The 21182-nt window shown below is 39.8% G+C and overlaps 1 protein-coding gene across 1 annotated transcript in view; it reads right to left on the bottom strand.

Annotated features, from left to right (window-relative positions):
• otogl (otogelin-like) overlaps window positions 1–21182 on the bottom strand; it is a 224402-nt gene that overhangs the window by 176342 nt on the left and 26878 nt on the right. The window contains exons 12-14 of the mRNA XM_051930831.1: window positions 17508–17640; window positions 14469–14646; window positions 7287–7411 (exon numbers count right to left, since the gene is read on the bottom strand). Coding sequence (XP_051786791.1) covers window positions 7287–7411; window positions 14469–14646; window positions 17508–17640 — 436 coding nt within the window. The remainder of the gene's footprint in view (window positions 1–7286; window positions 7412–14468; window positions 14647–17507; window positions 17641–21182) is intronic.

Here is a 21182-nt window from a genome sequence, read left to right as displayed (position 1 = left end):
AGGCAAAGCTCTCAATTTACCAGTCGATCTATGTTCCTACCCTCACCTATGGTCATGAGCTATGGGTAGTGACCGAAAGAACGAGATCGCGAATACAAGCGGCTGAAATGAGTTTCCTCCACAGGGTGTCTGGGCTCTCCCTTAAAGATAGGGTGAGAAGCTCAGTCATCCGGGAGGGGCTCAGAGTAGAGCCGCTGCTCCTCCGCATCGAGAGGAGTCAGATGAGGTGGCACGGGCATCTGATCAGGATGCCTCCTGGACGCCTCCCTGGTGAGGTGTTCCGGGCACGTCCAACCGGGAGGAGGCCCCGGGGAAGACCCAGGACACGCTGGAGGGACTATGTCTCCCGGCTGGCCTGGGAACGCCTTGGGATTCTCCCGGAAGAGCTAGAAGAAGTGGCCGGGGAGAGGGAAGTCTGGACATCTCTGCTCAAGCTGCTGCCCCCGCGACCCGACCTCAGATAAGCGGAAGAGGATGGATGGATAGATGGATGGATGGATGAATGGATAATAAAATTATTAATTTTTTTTGTTTTCACTAGTTAAATTTCTAGTTTTCAGCTTCAAAGTGGGAATGGAGGCAAAAGATAAATTTCTGTTGTGGTGTATTAGTTCTAAAAGACTTCTTGAAGCTGTCCCAGATATACACTAACAAGCATGTGTTTGACAAAACAAATTCAGTATGACACATTAAAGAACAATTAATATCTGACCTCACTGCAGTACTTTTCCCTTTATACCTGTGATCAAAAATAGCAGATTTCAATTCCTCAAGGCTTTATTGTTTTCAGCTGTGTATTTTAATAAAAGAAATGTATTCCTTAATTTTTTTTTCTGAAAGTTTTTACAGTGTTCTGTATTATTCAGGAAACTTGTATGTAGGCACCACCTGGTGGTTTGATTTAAATGTAGCAGAATCAATGGACTTTAAAATAGAGCATTTGTGATCCAAGATACCATGCTTAGCATGTATTGGTATGTCATTACTTAGCTTTTGGATAATATGATTAGTGACTTTTTGTCAGGCACATGGCAGTTAGGCAGGCAGTGTAGCCAGGTGAATAAAACATTGATGTTTGGCTTGATTTTTTTTAATGTTTTTTTAGAAAAATTAAGTGAATAGGACTGGCAAGCTTTGTTGGGCAGAATGGCCTGTTCTCGTCTAGATTGTTCTAATGTTCTAATGTAAGCCACACGGTTTCTGATTTAGCCACCACCACTGAATTACTGTTTGTTTTTGGGCAAGTCACATAAACAACTGGAAAAAATAAAGATACCACTACACTATGGCTATAAACAGTGTATACATTAGAATAGTATTAATAGTAGAAAGGCTACAGCAGGGGTGGGCCAACTCCGATTCTAGAGACGCACAGTGGCTACAGGTTTTTAATCTAAGCACTTTCATAATTAGTGACTAATTTTTGCTACTAATTAACTTCATATAATTTATTTGCTTTTTAAGACTCAGGCCCTTTAAATCAGGAATGAGCAACATCGATCCTGGAGGGTCGCAGTGACTTCAGGTTTTTGTTCCAACCCAATTGCTTCATGAGAATTCATTTATCTCTGATGAAACACTAACTGCTCAAGTGACATTTTTCTGGTTCGTTTTAGTTGTCTCGCTTGTTAAGATTTTCAATCCTTTATTGCTTATTTTAGCCTTAAACAGCTACTGTATATTCATTGTTTTAAGTGCTCCTTATTAGAGATAAGATTCAAATAACAAAGGAACCAACAGTTCTACATCTAGCTTGTCTCCATTTCCACCCGTCTGTACTCATAATTCACTATGTGGTTTAATTAAGTTCTCAGAAGGAAACTGAAGAGAAACTGCAAATTACTCAATTTTAGGCTTCAAACCACTTGGATGATACATGTATCATTAAAAAGAAAAAAAAATATGATTTAAGAGTGAACTGACATGGTAGAGTTAAAACACTGACAAGCTATGAAATTAAATAAGGTATTTTATTGTAGAGGACTGGCTTCTAATTAAGCAACTGGGTTGTAACAAAAACCTGCACCCGCCGCAGTGGCAGGATTGGAGTTGACCACCCCTGGGCTATAGTCTAGAAATAAAAATAGCCTTGTGTCTATGGAAATGATAATTCAGAAACTACTAAAGATACTGGCATACATATTGTGACTACCTGTATATTTAGAAAGACTTTATGCACTGCAATACAAAGCAGAGAGCAAAATAGGCATGTCCGAAGCTACATACATCATCACAACATTGAACAGTTAACTTTTCCTGTCATTAACAGGTATTTCTGCTATAATTGTTAATGTAAAATATTTAATATACGAATCCATATTCAGTAAACAAAAAAGTGCTAGAAAAAGCTCTTGGGGCTTCAAAAGAATATAAATGTGCATTTACTATAATAGATAAGTACATTATTAATGAAAGAAGTGTGTGCGTGTGTGTGTGTGTGCATGTGCGCGCGTGTGTGTGTGTGGAGCAGTCCGCTCTGCACAGGCTAAACTACAGCCACTAGATGGCACATGCATGCACTTTTAATTTTTTTCCGTGCTTGCATATACCTTACTTCTCCCTACAAAAGACCTGTGTGCAGAAAAATGCTGCCACCCAGCAACGATGTGCTAATAACACAAATAAGGAGACACAACATTGAAAGGAAGCAAACGCTGTGGCTCAACAACATGCAAGTGAAACACCTCAGAAACAGAGGGCAAGACTTGAAGTTTTCACTAAAAACATTGTCTATCTGTAGGCATTTTCTTGGAACAAAGATTAATAGGACTCATATGCCAGAGATATGGCTAAGATATGGTATCGCCAGTGTCTTCTTACAAAACACAGTGAGGCAGCAAGTATGCATGGATCTACATCATCTGCACGGGGTAATTCTTAAGAGTCAGCTGATGCCTTTTCAAGCTCACGAATATAGTAAAACTGCTAGGGAGTCTTTAGGTTGTTTTTTTGTCCTGAAGACCATACACAGCTAGCATAGTTTTACTAACTCACAGGTCCAGGGGCCTAGGTTCAAAATCTAAGTTTTGGTACTGTCTATGTGGAGTTTGCACATTCTCCTTGCATTTGGATAAGTTTCTTTCAGGTACAGTACTTTGTTTTTTTTACCCATTCAAAAAATGCACCTTATATTTAGTTGGTAAAACTTAATTAGCCCTGCAGGAGTGAGTATTGGCGTGTGTGAAAAAGTATACCCCATGATAGACTGACACATTATCCAGGGTTGGTTTCTACCTTGCACCCAGGTCTGCCATGATGAGCATAGCTCAGCATAATTCAGAATTGGCTAAAAGGGTTATAATACATAAAGCAAGCCTGGATTAAATAGAAAGCAGAGAGGAAATTATATTAAAGTTTGCTTAAAAAAAACAAACAATATTTACCTGGAAAATGTGTATTGTTTTAACAAAAAATTACTAGAATTAGAAGGGTCAAATGCTAATCTTGAGTCAAGGCCTAATATTTGAGAGGCAACAGTAGTGAAATGTCTCATGCCTTTGTGAATTACTAAGAAGTCTGGGGCAAAACAATTTGAACTTTTTAGAAATAAAGTAAAGATGAATAAATGAAGAAGTAAAAGTTAAATCAGAATGAAAAAGAGAAACAACAAGAGTGCCTATAAAAACAGCAGCTCCTCACAGTCACAGGTGCTTTTTCCAACTAGTGCAGCAAAAGGCAAGCAGTCCTTTTAAGGATAAAGAGCAGAGGATCAATCTGTTGTGGTGCTCTGTACCAATGCTACACTATAAAGGTGCCTTCAGAGAATGAATTTGCTTATGTAAATATAAAGCATTTTCACTCTATTAATGTGCTGCTCTACAGTGCACAGAACATGTGTCACATTGTGCAAAGCATGTAGCGTGCTGCATATATAATGTGGCACACAATCGTGGCTTGCCCATACCTGAAGAGACGTTGCATGATGAACCTGACCCTGACTCACCAAATGATCAATCAAATCAGACAGCGTTACAACTTCATTTGAATGTAATTAGCAGAATGAAAAAACAGGTTATCAGATGCAGTATTTATTTTTTAACAAATTCATTTAATTTGTGGCCAATATTCAATAGTACAGCCCTTATATTCCTTAGTTCACTGGCCATCTTACAGCATCCACTATTGCATTTTGTGACTCAGAACAGCGTCCGTCTGCACAAAGCCAGATGTTTGCCCCACAGTTTCCGAGGCACTGGTATATGTGCAGCCAGTGCCCAAAGACGTTCTCGGTACAGCAGCACCTTCACAGCCTGACCATCACACAACACAGGGCTCAGCTTTTATAATTCTGTCTGAAACAGAATAAACCAACGGTGGGCTGCTTGTAGCCTTTTCACGTTGACTGTGATATCTGACCTCTTCTTTTTTATTTCAGGTACTGTGCGACTTTCTGAACTTGAACTTTCAAGCATCTCTGCCACGCTTTTGTTGCTTATACCACTGCTTAAGCCAACAAATAACATGTTTTTTCTTGCCTCCACTTCGCATTCACTGAAATTCTTCTTTTTACTTTCTTGTATAGGAAGTATAGGGAAAGTATTGTAATCGTCCAAAAATTCAATGTCAACATTTTGATGAATCTTGACATTTTAGATCTCCCTGACTTACTTGTATACAAAGTATAGGGACAGTATTGGAATCCCCCAAAAATTCAATTTCGAGATTTTGATGACTGCGGTGGGTTGGCACCCTGCCCAGGATTGGTTCCTGCCCTGTGTTGGCTGGGTTTGGCTCCAGCAGACCCCCGTGACCCTGTAGTTAGGATTCAGCAGGTTGGAAAATGGATGGATGGATGGATGGATGGATTTTGATGAAACTCAATATTTTAGACCTCCCTGAGTCTGAAAATACCATTTTTGGAATTATGTCTGTGTGTCTGTGTGTGTGTGTGTTTGTGTGTCTGTGTATGTAAACACAATAACTTGAGTACACTTTTGCTTAGGTCAACCAAATTTTGCATATAAGTACAAAATGTAGATTTCTATCAACTTTTGGGCTCTTTCCTTTAACCGGAAGTGGTACTTTACCTTTTATTCATGCAGCTGCAGAGTCCGATTTATTCAACTTTACTTTTATAATAATTGTTCAATATATTATTAATTTGATTTGATTTGTTGTTGATGTTTCTTTAATGTACATAACATAAAAATATAATCATTATCTTGCAGTTTAATCCTCAAATATTCATTCCCATACCTGAGTATACAGAACGGAAGGTGATAGTTATATTGATTTGCATATTTAAATATGTGAAATTCTGTGAGGAGTCAGGATCGGGCGGCAGGAGCGTGCACGTGAGTTACATTTCATACTAACCAGGATTTATGGAGCAGAAGTGCATGGAAGTTGGCTTATACACAGTTTTGTGCATCTGAATTTTTTTGTGAGTACAGTATTCACATTTCCACTTTTGTCTGTATGCCATGTTTTAGTGTGAATTTTATGCACGGCATTATATATGAGGCCCCTGGGACATATGAGAATGTTGATCTTCCAGGAGGACAATTACCCAGTATACATACGTAGCAAAATGTACACCGAAGTGTTCTAAAAAGAAGAAGTTTTCTTTTTGCAGTGACCCTTTTAAAATCTGGACATCATTCCAATTGATAATATGTGGTAAGACCTGAAAGTCACCATTTACTATTAGACTCCATTCAACTGGAGAGAAAAGCAGAAAAATATCTGTTTCAAACTATGTTAAGTCTGTATCTGTTGTCTTTAATGTAAATAGGTGTCTGCTAATTATTCAGCATTTCCTCCTAGGAAGGATCATTTTTGCTTTTGTTTCCATTGCTACTGATTTTTTATTTTTTATTCTGAATCCTTAACTAAGATAAATTGATTAAAAAGTGGAAAGATGTATAGACTGGCAAATCAGCTATGTACTCATAGTAGTGTTAGAAATAACACTTCTTAATCATTATATTCTAAAGTTAGATATTCCTTATCCATTGTAGCTACAGTATAGATGTTTTTCCAACCGTGTCTATAAATAATTGCTTCAGTGAGTTAAAATACTTGTATTAATTACAATTACTTTTACTTTGGTTGGTCTTGTGCTTTATTGAGCCTGCATACTGTTTAAATACTGTATTATCTTTGATACTGATCTGTCCTTTACCATTCATAATAAGATATAAAAATAATTCATGCATAATTAATACCACTAATAAATTATTCACAATTTTGTTCAAATCATAATACTTCTAACCTGCAGTCAATTTAAATTTAATTTTAATTCCTAGTTGTAGCCATTTCATTTCTATTAACTTTTTCTTCTTGATATTGTAAGAAAAATTTTCTTGTAAGGTATTTTGAACCCACTGTATCCAAGATGGCAACAGTAAGATCACTTTTTCACTTGTTTTCCTTAAGCATTTATCTATTTCAGTGCCTATCCTATCTATATAAGATACACGGTGTAATGAGGCTATGGGTACTATACAAATTTATTATGTAAATGTGTTATGAAATTATGTCATTCTGCATAAGCTAGTTCTCCCTATATTACATCAGCATTTAACATTGTGAACTCTACACACATGTCAATTGCTCCCTCGGGTCTGTTGTAATAAAAGATGTCCATTTGAACCTTTGCAGTGGTGAATGAGGCTGTTATTTTAAAGGAAAATTCCCTAACAGTAAGATGCTATGGCATTTCATTGTACTGCTACTTAAACCAAAGTGCTACTCTTTACAAATGAATGAGTCATTAGTGTTTTGAGAACCTTTGGCATATACTGTACATTGAGAGATACTGAACAGCACCAGGTCATCATATTACAAAACAGTTGTAGACTGGAGAATGTACTATATGTGCGAAATTCCTGGATATCTGGGTGGAGGAGGGCATCACATTGGTCTAGGTGAACCAAACTCTATCTTTCTCTATCAAACTCTATCTACGTTATTCAAAACATTGTTTTCCTTTTCTTGTCACTATTGTTCATTTAAATAAATAGATGTGCTTAGGTATATACATACTGCATGTTGCAAAACATTTCTGTTGATTATTTTACATTTGTAAATCTGTAGAAGCATTCAGTGCAGAGTACTATAAAACTTAAAGTGAATTTAACTTAATATTAAACCCTTTTAATGTAATAAAGGATTTCAAGTTTGGTACTGAAGTATCCCCCAAACATATAGTCAAATTACATCATAAAATTGCATGAGTAATTTAACAGAGAGTCCTTTATTTTTACCCAAAATTTTAAAAATAAAATATAGTCATCTTGAAATTTAACAATGCAATAGAAAAAAATAAGGGACCATATGTTTACCGTTTTGCTGATTCATTTCACATGGGTCTATTAAGGGAATATTCAAAGGGCTTGTGCATGCTGATGATACTTTCCAGGCATTAGTATGAAGCTGGGGAGTGCCTTCAATCATGCCTGAAGGAGACCTAGATTGAAAAAAGTCATTTAAGAGTTACAAATTAAAAAAGCAATGGTTAAAGAAGCTAGAGCCAATGGCTGAACCTTTACCAAAATATACAGTAAATACTACATTCACTTCACTAATATTGCAACTATAGTTCTTGTGCTTGTGCTTTAAATACAGCAAATAATTACTTTACTATTACTTTGTTTCCACTAAAATCCTGCAGAAACTATAGTCATTGAGGCATGAAAGAAACATGAATAAATAATAATTTGAGGAGTGTACTAAGACTGTCTCAGTAGTAGAATGGCTTCATAGCTCTAGGAGACTGGATTCACATTTTGACTTAGTCACTGCCTGAGTGGCATTTGCACTTTTATGTGTGTTTCCTTTGGTAACCCAGCCACAGGGAATGCACAAACCAGTGTGTTTCTTCGTGCCGGTCCCAAGCCCGGATAAATGGGGAAGGTTACGTCAGGAAGGGCATCCGGTGTAAAATTTTGCCAAATCAATATGCAGACAACAATACAAATTTCCATACCGGATCGGTCAAGCCCCGGGTTAACAAGAAGTCTGGGGCCACCAGTACTGTTAACCAACAGGGTGCTGGCAGAAATTGGGCTACTGTTGGCCGAAGAAGAAGAAGGAGAAGAAGAGGGGGGAGACGTGTCCAGAGGCAGGAGGAAAGGAGGAAGGTAAAGAGAGTTGAACTGAGGATAGGAAATTTGAATGTTGGCAGTATGACTGGTAAGTGGAGAGAGTTAGCTGATATGATGGAGAGAATGAAGGATGATATGCTGTGCGTTCAAGAAACTAAATGGAAGGGGAGTAAGGCCAGGTGGATCGGAGGTGGATTCAAATTGTTCTTGGATAGGAGGAGAAATGAAGTAGGGGTTATTCTGAAGGACTTGGATAGGAGGAGAAATGAAGTAGGGGTTATTCTGAAGGACGGAGGTGAAAAGAATGTCAGACAGAGTAATGATTATGAAGCTGGAAATTGGAGGTGTGATGATGAATGTTGTTAGTGCATATGCCCAGCAAAAGTTGGGTGTGCAATGGATGAGAAAGAAGATTTTTGGAGTGCGTTGGATGAAGTGATGAACAGTGTACCCAAGGGACAGAAAGTGGTGATTGGAGCGGATTTCAATGGACGTTGGTGAAGGGAACAGAGGAGACAAGGAGGTGATGGGTAGGTATGGTGTGAAGGAGAGGAATGAAGAAGGTCAGAGGATAGTGGATTTTGCCAAAAGGATGCACATGGCTGTGGTGAATACGTATTTTAAGAAGAGGAAGGAACACAGGGTTACGTACAAGAGTGGAGGAAGATATGAAGGAGATTGAAGACTGCAAAGTAGTGGCAGGGGAAAGTGTAGTTAATCAGCATAGGATTGTGGTCTGTAGGATGACATTGGAGATCAAGAAGAGGAAGACAGTGAGGGCAGAGCCAAGGATCAAATGATGGAAGCAGCCGAAAGAAGAAGAAGAAGATGTGTGTTTTCTTTGGTACAGTGGTTTTCCCAATGACAGTTGTACATGATACAGTATGTTGATAGATGTGTATAGCCTGTGATGAAATGATAACTATGAACAATGTCTGATATTTATAAATTGTTCAGAAATTCTTAATTTTACCTTGAGGTATTTTGAATTAAAAAGCACAGTTCTCCCAGAATTATAGCAAGCCTAATTAACATTTAGAAATACCTCAAAATACATTTATAAGATATCTTAAAGTGAATTATTGATATCTGTTAATAGATATTTGAAGACATCTTACAAGTATTTTCAGTTATCTCAACTGTATTTCATATAACTGTATATCCTGGATATCTTTAAGATGCTTAATATATATTTTATGTATCTCAAATGTATTTCAAAAAATTTTAAAATAACCTCTCATACATTTAAAGATATCTCAAATACATTTTGATATACTGTAGAGTTTTTCACGAATGTGGGTTCAGCCCACAGGACTGGGGAGTGCCTTACACATGTGGTCATAATGGGTTTGGGAAATATATTGTGGTGCAAGTTAAAGAATTGCCTTAAACCTAAGATAAAATAGATGGAGAAACTAACAAATCATATAGGTAGAAATTGTTATGTTTATGCATTTTTCAATTAAAACATGTTACACAGTACTTCAGTTATTTACCGTGTCTGTTTAAAATACATAAAAATAAATTCTCACAAGACTGTGCATAGCATTATACCAAGGCTGGCGAGGCTCTAGCTTAGTGCTACTTTTGTGGAAAAATGAAAAATTTTAGTGTGCTGGTGTTAGTGAATACAAAACATCTCCATCTGTCATTTGAAAAAAACTGGAGCAAAATAACAGGTAAAGTATTCACAATGTAACAGTATTGTGAAGTGGAAATTGCAAAACAGTTAGCACATCATGATAGGTGTGTGACATGATCTGCAAAGACTATGGCAAGCACAAATTTCTTAATCAGACACCAGAAACCAAGCATTTGGCTACTGATAAAAGAACAGCTGTCTGGTGTGCCAGACAGATAAGGCTAGATTACATAAGTTTTTATTTTAAATATAATAGCCATTACATTATAGAATTGTAATTTACAAGATAATTTTGTTTTACTTTAAATAAAATCTTACTATTTCTTTTCATTTGTATTAGTTATGGGGCAGCATCGAGCAGCACACTTTTATCAGGAAAGGAAATTCGTACTGAAAGTGGCTACGTCCTCTCTATACAGAGATAAAATCAAGCCTGCTCACCTTATGAAAAATTTCCTTATTGCAGCACCACTGATTGCCAATTGATGACACATGCATATTGCATTACCTCATTTTAACTAATTTTGAGGCTTTGGCATCTTGCACTTCATTCTGAGTAGTTAATAGCTCCGCAGTGACAATTCAGCATAAATCTGTTAAATTCATTTTGACAGAAATGTTTATTCATCAGTGTCAGCGTGCTTGCCTCTAAGGACATGAATTCTGATAGTAGCATTTACTGTACCTCTCATGTGGAGTTGCACAAATCAGGTCTTCTTAGTAGTCAGTAGGATGTGGGAAGAAACCCACAGGACCCCATAGGAACTTAACCTTACTAAATCCAAACCATCAGTGGCTGAACTGGGATCTCAACACAAGACTCTTAAATCGTTGCAAATAAATTCCATTTGGTCATAACCATCTATATTTTAATGAGGATTGGCATTTTTTCTTATTAAGAAATAGAAGATGGGTGTAGAGTTAATTAATGTACAGGTACAAACTACTATGGATATGACAGGGATCCAGGTGAACTGCAGTGGGTACAGGCAAGTATGAGTTTGATTTTCAGTATCTGCACAAAACTCTGTAGACCTACTGTATCTTAAAATAACGTCATGCGCTTTTTCTGAAATTATGAATGGATTTCAAGATATCTTAAAAAGATTTGTAGAGGGAGTTATTTTACTTTATATGGAAAAGAATAACATTTTAAGACATACTGTATTTCAACATGGAATGATTGTTGTTTCAATATATCTAGAAAGCATATCATTCACCACTTCCCTCTGTGGCACTGTTAATGGCCTCAGTGGCCTTAATGCTTCCTTTTGTTATTTCCTGTCATTTTTTTTCTATTTAAAATGTCTTTTATTAGTTGATAGTGTATAAATGTAATGCATTTTTAGTACATGTTACAAATGCCTGGGAGTGATGTCTTTCAGTGAGCATGTGGAGAGTGATGTTGTAGGCCTTGTGGACTGCAGTTACACTCTGTTGAAACATTTCAATAAGAAGAATTTCTGCACTTAGATTTATTTAAGTGTCATGCCAAGTCAATTATTTTTTGTGGACTGAGCCAACAAATTATTATATAACGGTACAATATTTGCAACTTACACTATTTTAATATTTCCAGACTTTTGGTGTCGTCTAAAAATACATATTAAGTGTTTGTAAAGATATTTAATAATTTTCAAAGACTATAGGCTGTTGTTGGTCCTAAAGTGCTTGGATTATTTTTTTGATCTTTTGTGGGCCTGGACAGTGGTAGAGTTAATTAGGGACCAATATAAAAGAAACATATGCTAATAAAGAGCCAAGGGCAATATACCCGGCAGTGCTGGTACCCTGGAAGGGAATCCTCCTGAAACACTTCTGAAAGAAAGAGAGGAGAAATCGTAGAATTCTAGGAGGAGGTTTGTTTACCCAGAATGCTACAGGAAATACAACTCAGTAAAACATAATTTGAAAAAAAATGCTTGCAAATTCAGCCTGATGCCTTTTCTTATTTGTTTTTTTTTTCTTTTCAAAATGTTCATGTTGTGAGGGATTTCAGTCTGGCCAGGACATCCCTCAACTGAAAGAAACAGCCTTTTCAGGACACTACATCCCCCAGAACGCTAGATGGCAGCTCCCCTGGATAGAAATGGCTCCTCGGATTCCCACAGGGCCGCATGGGACATGGAGTCCGTATCCTCAGCCCTGTTGGGTGCTGTGGGTGCCGGCAGGGGGAGCTCACCAAGAACCAGGGGGATATTACGAGGACGTCAACCCGGAAGTGCTTCGGGGTCACAAGGACGGAAGCCCGCAGTACTTCCGGGACGCTTGATAAAGGAAGATGTGATGGTGACCTGGAGAAGAAATACATCACGAAGTATAATAGGACTATGGGAAACCCCAGCAGACCGAGCCGGAGTTGGGTGGGAGTGTGATGGAGCTGCTGGGAGTTGGAGGATTGTTGGATTATTGATTATTGTTGTTATTATTTATTTATTGAAGAATTGTGGAAGGTGCGGTGCTTTGGGCACTATTATTGAAGAAAAGAATAATAAAGTCTTCTTGGTGTTTTACACATTGTGTCTGGGATGTCTGTCTGGTGGGTTCAACGGGGCAACAGCGACCCCTAGCGTCCACAATGTGTATGATGTCACGAGCAATAAGGAGCAATAAGTTTAAGAATTAGATCATTTATTATATGACTTCTATCCATGGCATATGAATGAATGCCAAAGATGCAATGGTTATTTGATTTGGTTTCTCATTATACTTAACTGAATAAGAAAGCATTTATGTAATTTATCTTACCTTTAACACTATTACAAAATACATTTAAATCAGTCATAAGCAATCAGTAATATATGATTTTTTAAACTATGACATTTTTAAAGCAATTTTTAAAACTATGATTGTTTATCTTATTTTAGTAAAATCTCAACAATTACATGATTTTTTTTTACTGTAGGTGTGCTCATACATATATTTCACTTCTGTTCAAACATCTGTTGTCTCCTTTCTGGCAATTACAGTCCAAGAACAGTTGCAATCCTTGTAGTATCTAATCTTAGCCTTTTTATTGAAAGATCTAAAGCAAATACTTCTGACATATTGTACATCTATTTGGCATCAATCACAAGCCTGTAAAATACATTCTGTTTTACAAACATGTCCATTGACAAGAACCCATTATTTTACTTATTTTGATTTTGATATACTTTGTATTAATCAAACTTATCTTTCAGTTGTAATTAAACTGTCATCATGTATTTATAAAGATCAATATCATAAAACAAAAATTCATGCCGGTCCCATGCCTGAGGAGTGGAGAAAATGTGTACTGGTACAGATTTTTAAGAATAAGGGGGATGTGCAGAGCTGTAGTAACTACAGGGGGATAACATTGATGAGCCACAGCATGAAGTTATGGGAAAGAGTAGTGGAAGCTAGGTTAAGAAGTGAGGTGATGATTAGTGAGCAGCAGTATGGTTTCATGACAAGAAAGAGCACCACAGATGCAATTTTGCTCTGAGGGTGTTGATGGAGAAGTATAGAGAAGGCCAGAAGGAATTGCATTATGTCTTTGTGGACCTGAGGAAAGCATATGACAGGGTGCCTAGAGAGGAGTTGTGGTATTGTATGAGGAAGCCGGGAGGGGCAGAGAAGTATGTAAGAGTTGTACAGGATATGTACGAGGGAACTGTGACAGTGGTGAGAACTGCAGTAGGAGTGATGGATGCATTCAACGTGGAGGTGGGATTACATCAGGAATCTGCTCTGAACCCTTTCTTATTTGCAATGGTAATGGACAGGTTGACAGACGAGATTAGACAGGAGACCCTGTGGACTATGATGTTTGCTGATGACATTGTGATCTGTAGCGAGAGAAGGGAGCAGGCTGAGGAGACCATGGAGAATTTGAGGTTTGCTCTGGAGAGGAGAGGAATGAAGGTCAGCAGGAACAAGGTGGAATGCATGTGTGTAAATGAGAGGGAGGTCAGAGGTGTGATGAGAATGCAGGGAGTAGAATTGGTGAAGGTGGATGAGTTTAAATACTTGGGATCAACAATTCAGAGTAATGGGGATTGTGGGAGAAAGGTGAAAAAGAGAGTGCAGGCAGGGTGGAATGGGTGGAGAAGAGTGTCAGGAATGATTTGTGACAGACGGGTATCAGCAAGAGTGAAAGGGAAGGTCTACCTGACAGTAGTGAGACCAGCTATGTTATACGGGTTGGAGACAGTGGCACTGACCAGAAAGCAGGAGATAGAGCGGGAGGTGGCAGAGTTAAAGATGTTAAGATTTGAAGTGGGTGTGATGAGGATGGGCAGGATTAGAAACGAGTACATTAGAGGGTCAGCTCAGGTTGGAAGGTTGGGAGAAAAAGTAAGAGCGGTGAGATTGTGTTGGTTTGGACATGTGCAGAGGAGAGATGCTGGGTATATTGGGGAAAGGATGTTAACGTTAGAGCTGCCAGGAAAGAGGAAAAGAGGAAGGCCTAAGAGAAGGTTTATGGATGTAGTGAGAGAGGACATGCAGGACAACAGAACAAGATGCAGAAGACAGGATGATATGGAAGAAGATGATCCACTGTGGTGACCCTTAACGGGAGCAGCCAGAAGAAGAAGAATATCATAAAACACAAAGAAAGTTATTATAATATTATAGAATTTATCTCTGTAATATCTGGACATAGCATACTATAAATAAATGAATTAAAAGATGACTAGCTTTTTTATTTCTAATTTGTAATGTGTTGTTTAAACTACTAATAAAATAAGATTAAAACAAATGAGCATATTTATTTTTAGAAGTATTTCTGAATAAACTACACTGAAACTTACAGAAAATCATCTCTTAAGTTTCCGTTAAAGGTACCACACAGACCCAGAGTTCCACCTTTCCAGCTGCTCTCAACTTGTAAGTACAGTCTTCCCCCTATTCCATCAAACTGTATTCGTACACCAAAGTGAGTCTTTATCTGAATAAACAATGATGTGATCTTGTGAATTTCAATGTCCCCTATAAAAAAAAATAAGGAAGACAGATTTTATGTTATTGCATGTAGTTTTTGCATTTATTAGTCTGTCAATTTATAATATTCATCTAAATTATCCAAGTGCATAGTGCTTCATGTTGGTAAATCACACATTAGTTAATATAAAAAATCATCTAATGCTAACCTACAGGAAGCTACCCCAGAAAATGATTTAGAAAAGTGATTCTAATCTTTTTTGAGTCACAGACCCCTTTAAGAATCTGATGAAAGCTATGGACCCCCTTCCCCAGAAATATTCACATAAACACAACTTTGCATGCAATGAATATAATGTACTTTATTTATCAAGATTTCATTATCTTATACATATATGACATACACAAAGTATTATTAAACTTTAAAGTAAACAATCTAAAAAAAACATTCCTTTTTTATAAAAAATGTGATGGCTACTCATTATAATTATGAAATACAATCCTCTTGTGCAAATTAAGACAGATCTACTACTACTACATTTTCTTCTACCATTACTACTACCATTACTACTACCATTACTACTACTACTACTACTGTGCACAAGAGGCCAACCAAATGCAACTCTGAACTTAAGGATATGCATTGCTCTGAGAGGTTTAAGGAACTCTGCTTCTTAAGTCTTAAGCAGAGGATGCATGAGCACATAATATAAGTACTTTAAATTGTCAAAGGCTTTGAGAAAGTTACTTGAGCACAATTCTAACTATTAAAATAATAAATCATAATTATCAGATCTATGGTGTGAATTTAAGCTGGAAAGCAAGAATACCTTCTTATAGGAGTTGAAGGAATATGAAACAAACTACCAAGCATGTAGTTGAAGTGGAGCCACTGTCAGTTTCTGAATTAGCTAATCAAACAAGCTTGATGGACTGAATGATCTGATTTGTTTGCAAAATTTATGATATTCTCATAGTTCTAGCATCATTAAAAATATTAAACTGATTGATAAATCTATAATATATCAGTACATTTCTCAGAAACGTATGACTAAGTAACTGAAGATGGAATTTCTGCCTGTTATAAAAGAATCTTCTGAGTTATTGGCTGTTCAAATATGACACTATATTGCACACATTCTCATTTGATTGTGTTTAAGCAAATGTAGGACTTCTTTCTGATCTAAAGATCTCCCAAACAGAAATTCTAGTGTGTATGTGTAAGTAAAAAGAAGTACAGTAATAACCATACTATAAAAACAAATTATACTGCAGTTCTTGAATGGGTGTCTACAAGGTGCGTGGACCTTTCAGCTCCAGTAATTGTAAGACTGAAGAATAGCTAAAGGAACTAGGAAAAAAGAAGAATATGTGAACACATCATTAAACAGATTGGATTTATAATGTCATACCACTGGCATGCTTATGCAAGGGTCATCTCTAAGGAAAGTTTGTTTATGATTCTAAAACTGTTAGAAAGAAACATCTTAGTAAGTTATCATTTGATATACATTTTTTAATCAATTATATACACTTTTTCTCACATCACATCAGGCCGATGGGGTCCAAGTCCCTTCTCAGTAACACTATAAAAAGATGCTACTCCTTTGCAGGGAACATGTGTTCACATATCCAAACTTGGTCCAACAAATTATCAAAGAGAAACGCCCATACAGACATGGGGATAACGCTCAAACTTCAGAAAATGGACTAGACACAGTATCATATATATAAAATGCCTATGCGTACGTACATACGTACGTCTCCCTTTCGTTGCTAGGTGATGATAACAATTTGTTTAAACCTTTCGTGGCTAGGTGATGATAACAATTTGTTTAAACATGGGACTGTTTTGCGTTGCCAGGTGTTTAATATTTGTTTAGAAAATAATGTTAACATTGTTGAGAATGTTTGGTTAATTTTGGTTAACATTGGACTACGGAATCGTATCGTATTCTATTGGCCCTCCGGAATACCTGTAGGCCTACACATGTCAAGAGTTTAGTGCCACACATTCTAGTTAAAGTACACCATTTCCTCACAATAGTGAACAAGTTATCCTAAACCTTAGACGATTATGCCTCGCAAAAGACCACTAGATGAAGTGGTCTTTTCCAAACAGAAACATCAACAAAACGAAAAAGACCGCACTCGATGACCAAATGCAACACAGGAGGAACCATCCCGTCGGCGCGAAAGATGAAACCAACAAGACCGCAATCACAGAGCAAATGCAACACAGGAGGAAGCATACATACGCAAAGTTCACATCACTGACAGTGATATGAATATTTACGTATGTGGCAAGTACACCGGGTAATCAGCTACAAGCCTGTATGCAATAAATAAAAATAAAAAATAATATATAAAAAACATAGAATATGTGATGAAGTAGCACTGTACCAAGTTTTGTTAATGTTATAATTCCTTACATTCAACCTCAAATAAGATTGTTCTGAATTATTTAGATTTCAAATGATTGTTGAAAGATTTTATACCATTGATAAAGATGCTTCCTGTATGAAATATGAATGTTCCATTATTATCCATTGTATTATTGACCCCTCACAATCAAATGATATATTGCCTAATGAGAATAAAAATTGTAGATTCTTCTTGCTTGAGTTTGCACTTTCCATAACTGCTGCATCACGTCTAGTGTCACCACAGCTGTCACCAACAGAAGGCATGCAAAAATGAATGCCCTTTGTATAAAACCTAGACTTGGATCGAAAATGTAAGTCCATTTACGGTCATACTCGCAAATAAATCCACATTTATCCACAACTTCAAATTCATTAGTCAATATAGCACACATATTTTTAGAATATTGCATTACGATGACATGATTTGAAACAAAGAAGCAGCACTAAATAATAGTAATATATAAATGTAATTTGCATTGTTACCTTCAATATATGGAAGATTAGCAGCCTGGTTAATGCCAATCAACACTTCTCCATCTCTAGTGAGTGTAACCTGCTTGTTAACATCCTCATCTACAACCAATATTACAGACTGAATGCAGGATTGCTCCAGCGCCTGTGCAAAAACATACAAGGTAAAAATCATCAGTGTTCACAACTCACTATAGAATTAAGAGTAACAATCTTAGATTATCCCATATAAATCTAAATAATAATTCCCATGGGCTCACCACCTATGGGAGGGGCCAAGGAGGTCGGGTGCAGTGTGAGTTGTGTGGTGGCCAAAGGCGGGGACCTTGGCGGTCCGATCCTCGGCTACAGAAGCTGGCTCTTGGGATGTGGAATGTCACCTCTCTGAAGGGGAAGGAGCCTGAGCTAGTGCGTGAAGTTGAGAGGTTCCGGCTAGATATAGTCGGACTCACCTCGATGCACAACTTGGACTCTGGAACCAATCTCCTTGAGAGGGGCTGGACTCTGTACCACTCTGGAGTTGCACCCGGTGAGAGGCGGCGAGTGGGTGTGGGTATACTTACTGCCCCCCGACTTGGAGCCTGTACATTGGGGTTTACCCCGGTGGACGAGAGGGTACCCTTCCTTCGCCTTCAGGTGGGGGGACGGGTCCTAACTGTTGTTTGTGCGTATGCACCGAACAGCAGTTCGGAGTACCCACCCTTTTTGGAGTCCCTGGAGGGGGTGCTAGAGGGCATACCTTCTGGGGACTCCCTCGTTCTGCTGGGAGACTTCAATGCTCACGTGGGCAATGACAGTGAGACCTGGAAGGGCGTGATTGGGAGGAATGGCCCCCCCCGATCTGAATCCGAGCGGTGTTTTGTTATTGGACTTCTGTGCTCGTCACGGATTGTCCATAACGAACACCATGTTCAAGCATAGGGGTGTTCATATGTGCACTTGGCACCAGGACACCCTAGGCCTCAGTTCGATGATCGACTTTGTGGTCGTGTCGTCGGACTTGCGGCCACATGTCTTGGACACTCGGGTGAAGAGAGGGGCGGAGCTGTCAACTGATCACCACCTGGTGGTGAGTTGGCTTCGATGGTGGGGGAGGATGCCGGTCAGGCATGGTAGGCCCAAACGTGTTGTGAGGGTCTGCTGGGAACGTCTGGCAGAGCCCCCTGTCAGAAGTAGCTTCAACTCCCACCTCCGGCAGAACTTCGACCATGTCCCGAGGGAGGTGGGGGACATTGAGTCCGAATGGGACCGGAGCTGTGGCCGTAAGGTGGTCGGTGCCTGTCGTGGTGGCAATCCCCGAACCCGTTGGTGGACACCGGCGGTGAAGGATGCCGTCAAGCTGAAGAAGGAGTCCTACCGGTCCCTTTTGTCCTGTGGGACTCTGGAGGCAGCTGATAGGTACCGGCAGGCCAAGCGGAATGCAGCTTTGGTGGTTGCTGAGGCAAAAACTCGGGCGTGGGAGGAGTTTGGGGAGGCCATGGAGAACGACTTTTGGATGGCTTCGAGGAGATTCTGGTCCACCATCCGGCATCTCAGGAAGGGGAAGCAGTGCAGTGTCAACACTGTATATGATGGGGATGGTGCGCTGCTGACCTCGACTCGGGACGTTGTGGGTCGGTGGGGGGAGTACTTCAAAGACCTCCTCAATCCCATTAACATGCCTTCCAATGAGGAAGCAGAGCCTGGGGACTCAGAGGTGGGCTCCCCCATCTCTGGGACTGAGGTCACCAAGGTGGTCAAAAAACTCCTTGGTGGCAGGGCCCCGGGGGTGGATGAGATACACCCGGAGTTCCTCAAGGCTCTGGATGTTGTAGGGCTGTCTTGGTTGACACGCCTCTGCAACATCGCATGGACATCAGGGCAGTGCCTCTGGATTGGCAGACCGGGGTGGTGGTCCCCCTCTTTAAGAAGGGGGATCGGAGGGTGTGTTCCAACTACAGAGGGATCACACTCCTCAGCCTCCCTGGAAAAGTCTATTCAGGGGTCCTGGAGAGGAGGGTCCGTCGGATAGTCGAACCTCGAATTCAGGAGGAACAGTGTGGTTTTCGTCCTGGTCGCGGAACAGTGGACCAGCTCTGTACCCTTAGCAGGGTCCTGGAGGGTGCATGGGAGTTTGCCCAACCAGTCTACATGTGTTTTGTGGACTTGGAAAAGGCATTCGACCGTGTCTCTCGGGGAATCCTGTGGGGGGTACTCCGAGAGTATGGGGTACCGGCCCCCCTGATAAGGGCTGTTCGGTCCCTGTACGATCGGTGCCAGAGCTTGGTCCGCATTGCCGGCAGTAAGTCGAACCCGTTTCCAGTGAGAGTTGGACTCCGCCAGGGCTGCCCTTTGTCACCGATTCTGTTCATAACTTTTATGGACAGAATTTCTAGGCGCAGCCAGGGCGTTGAGGGGGTCCGGTTTGGTGGGCTCAGGATTGGGTCACTGCTTTTTGCAGATGATGTTGTCCTGTTTGCTTCATCAGGCCGTGATCTTCAGCTCTCTCTGGATCGGTTCGCAGCCGAGTGTGAAGCGGCTGGGATGAGAATCAGCACCTCCAAATCCGAGACCATGGTCCTCAGCCGGAAAAGGGTGGAGTGCCCTCTCAGGGTTGGTAGCGAGATCCTGCCCCAAGTGGAGGAGTTCAAGTATCTCGGGGTCTTGTTTACGAGTGAGGGAAGAATGGATCGTGAGATCGACAGGCGGATCGGTGCGGCATCCGCAGTAATGCGTGCTCTGCATCGGTCTGTCGTGGTAAAAAAGGAGCTGAGCCGCAAGGCGAAGCTCTCAATTTACCAGTCGATCTATGTTCATACCCTCACCTATGGTCATGAGCTATGGGTAGTGACCGAAAGAACGAGATCGCGAATACAAGCGGCTGAAATGAGTTTCCTCCGCAGGGTGTCTGGGCTTTCCCTTAAAGATAGGGTGAGAAGCTCAGTCATCCGGGAGGGGCTCAGAGTAGAGCCGCTGCTCCTCCGCATCGAGAGGAGTCAGATGAGGTGGCTCGGGCATCTGATCAGGATGCCTCCTGGACGCCTCCCTGGTGAGGTGTTCCGGGCACGTCTAACCGGGAGGAGGCCCCGGGGAAGACCCAGGACACGTTGGAGGGACTATGTCTCTCGACTGGCCTGGGAACGCCTTGGGATTCTCCCGGAAGAGCTAGAAGAAGTGGCCGGGGAGAGGGAAGTCTGGGCATCTCTGCTCAAGCTGCTGCCCCCGTGACCCGACCTCGGATAAGCAGGAGACAATGGATGGATGGATGGAAATCTAAATAAACAAAATCATTCACTTCTTATTACATTACTCTGACTTTCACAAATAATATATTAGGAAGTAATTTTCACGGTTGGCACTCTGCCTGGGATTGGTTCCTGCTTTGCGCCCCGTGTTGGCTGGGATTGGCTCCAGCAGACCCCCGTGACCCTGTGTTCGGATTCAGCGGGTTGGAAAATGGATGGATGGATGGATGGATGGATAATTTTCACATATTTCTCAATTAAAATCACTTTCTCTATATTGCTCGCATCAGGATCATTTTTAGCAAAGTGAGTTTTACTGAAGGCTTTGCTTTTGTCTTAATTTTCACATATGTTATGTTGTATTTTGTCTACTGTTATGTCATTCAAGACTTAAAACAAGTTATATATATTTTGTAAATTTGTGGCAAGTTTGGTTTCACATTTTTTGCATATGTCTATACAC

Source organism: Erpetoichthys calabaricus, chromosome 1, assembly GCF_900747795.2.
Source record: "Erpetoichthys calabaricus chromosome 1, fErpCal1.3, whole genome shotgun sequence".
NCBI lineage: Eukaryota > Metazoa > Chordata > Cladistia > Polypteriformes > Polypteridae > Erpetoichthys > Erpetoichthys calabaricus.
The sequence above is the reverse complement of the archived record's forward strand: the minus strand, read 5'-3'. Positions and strand labels throughout refer to the sequence as shown.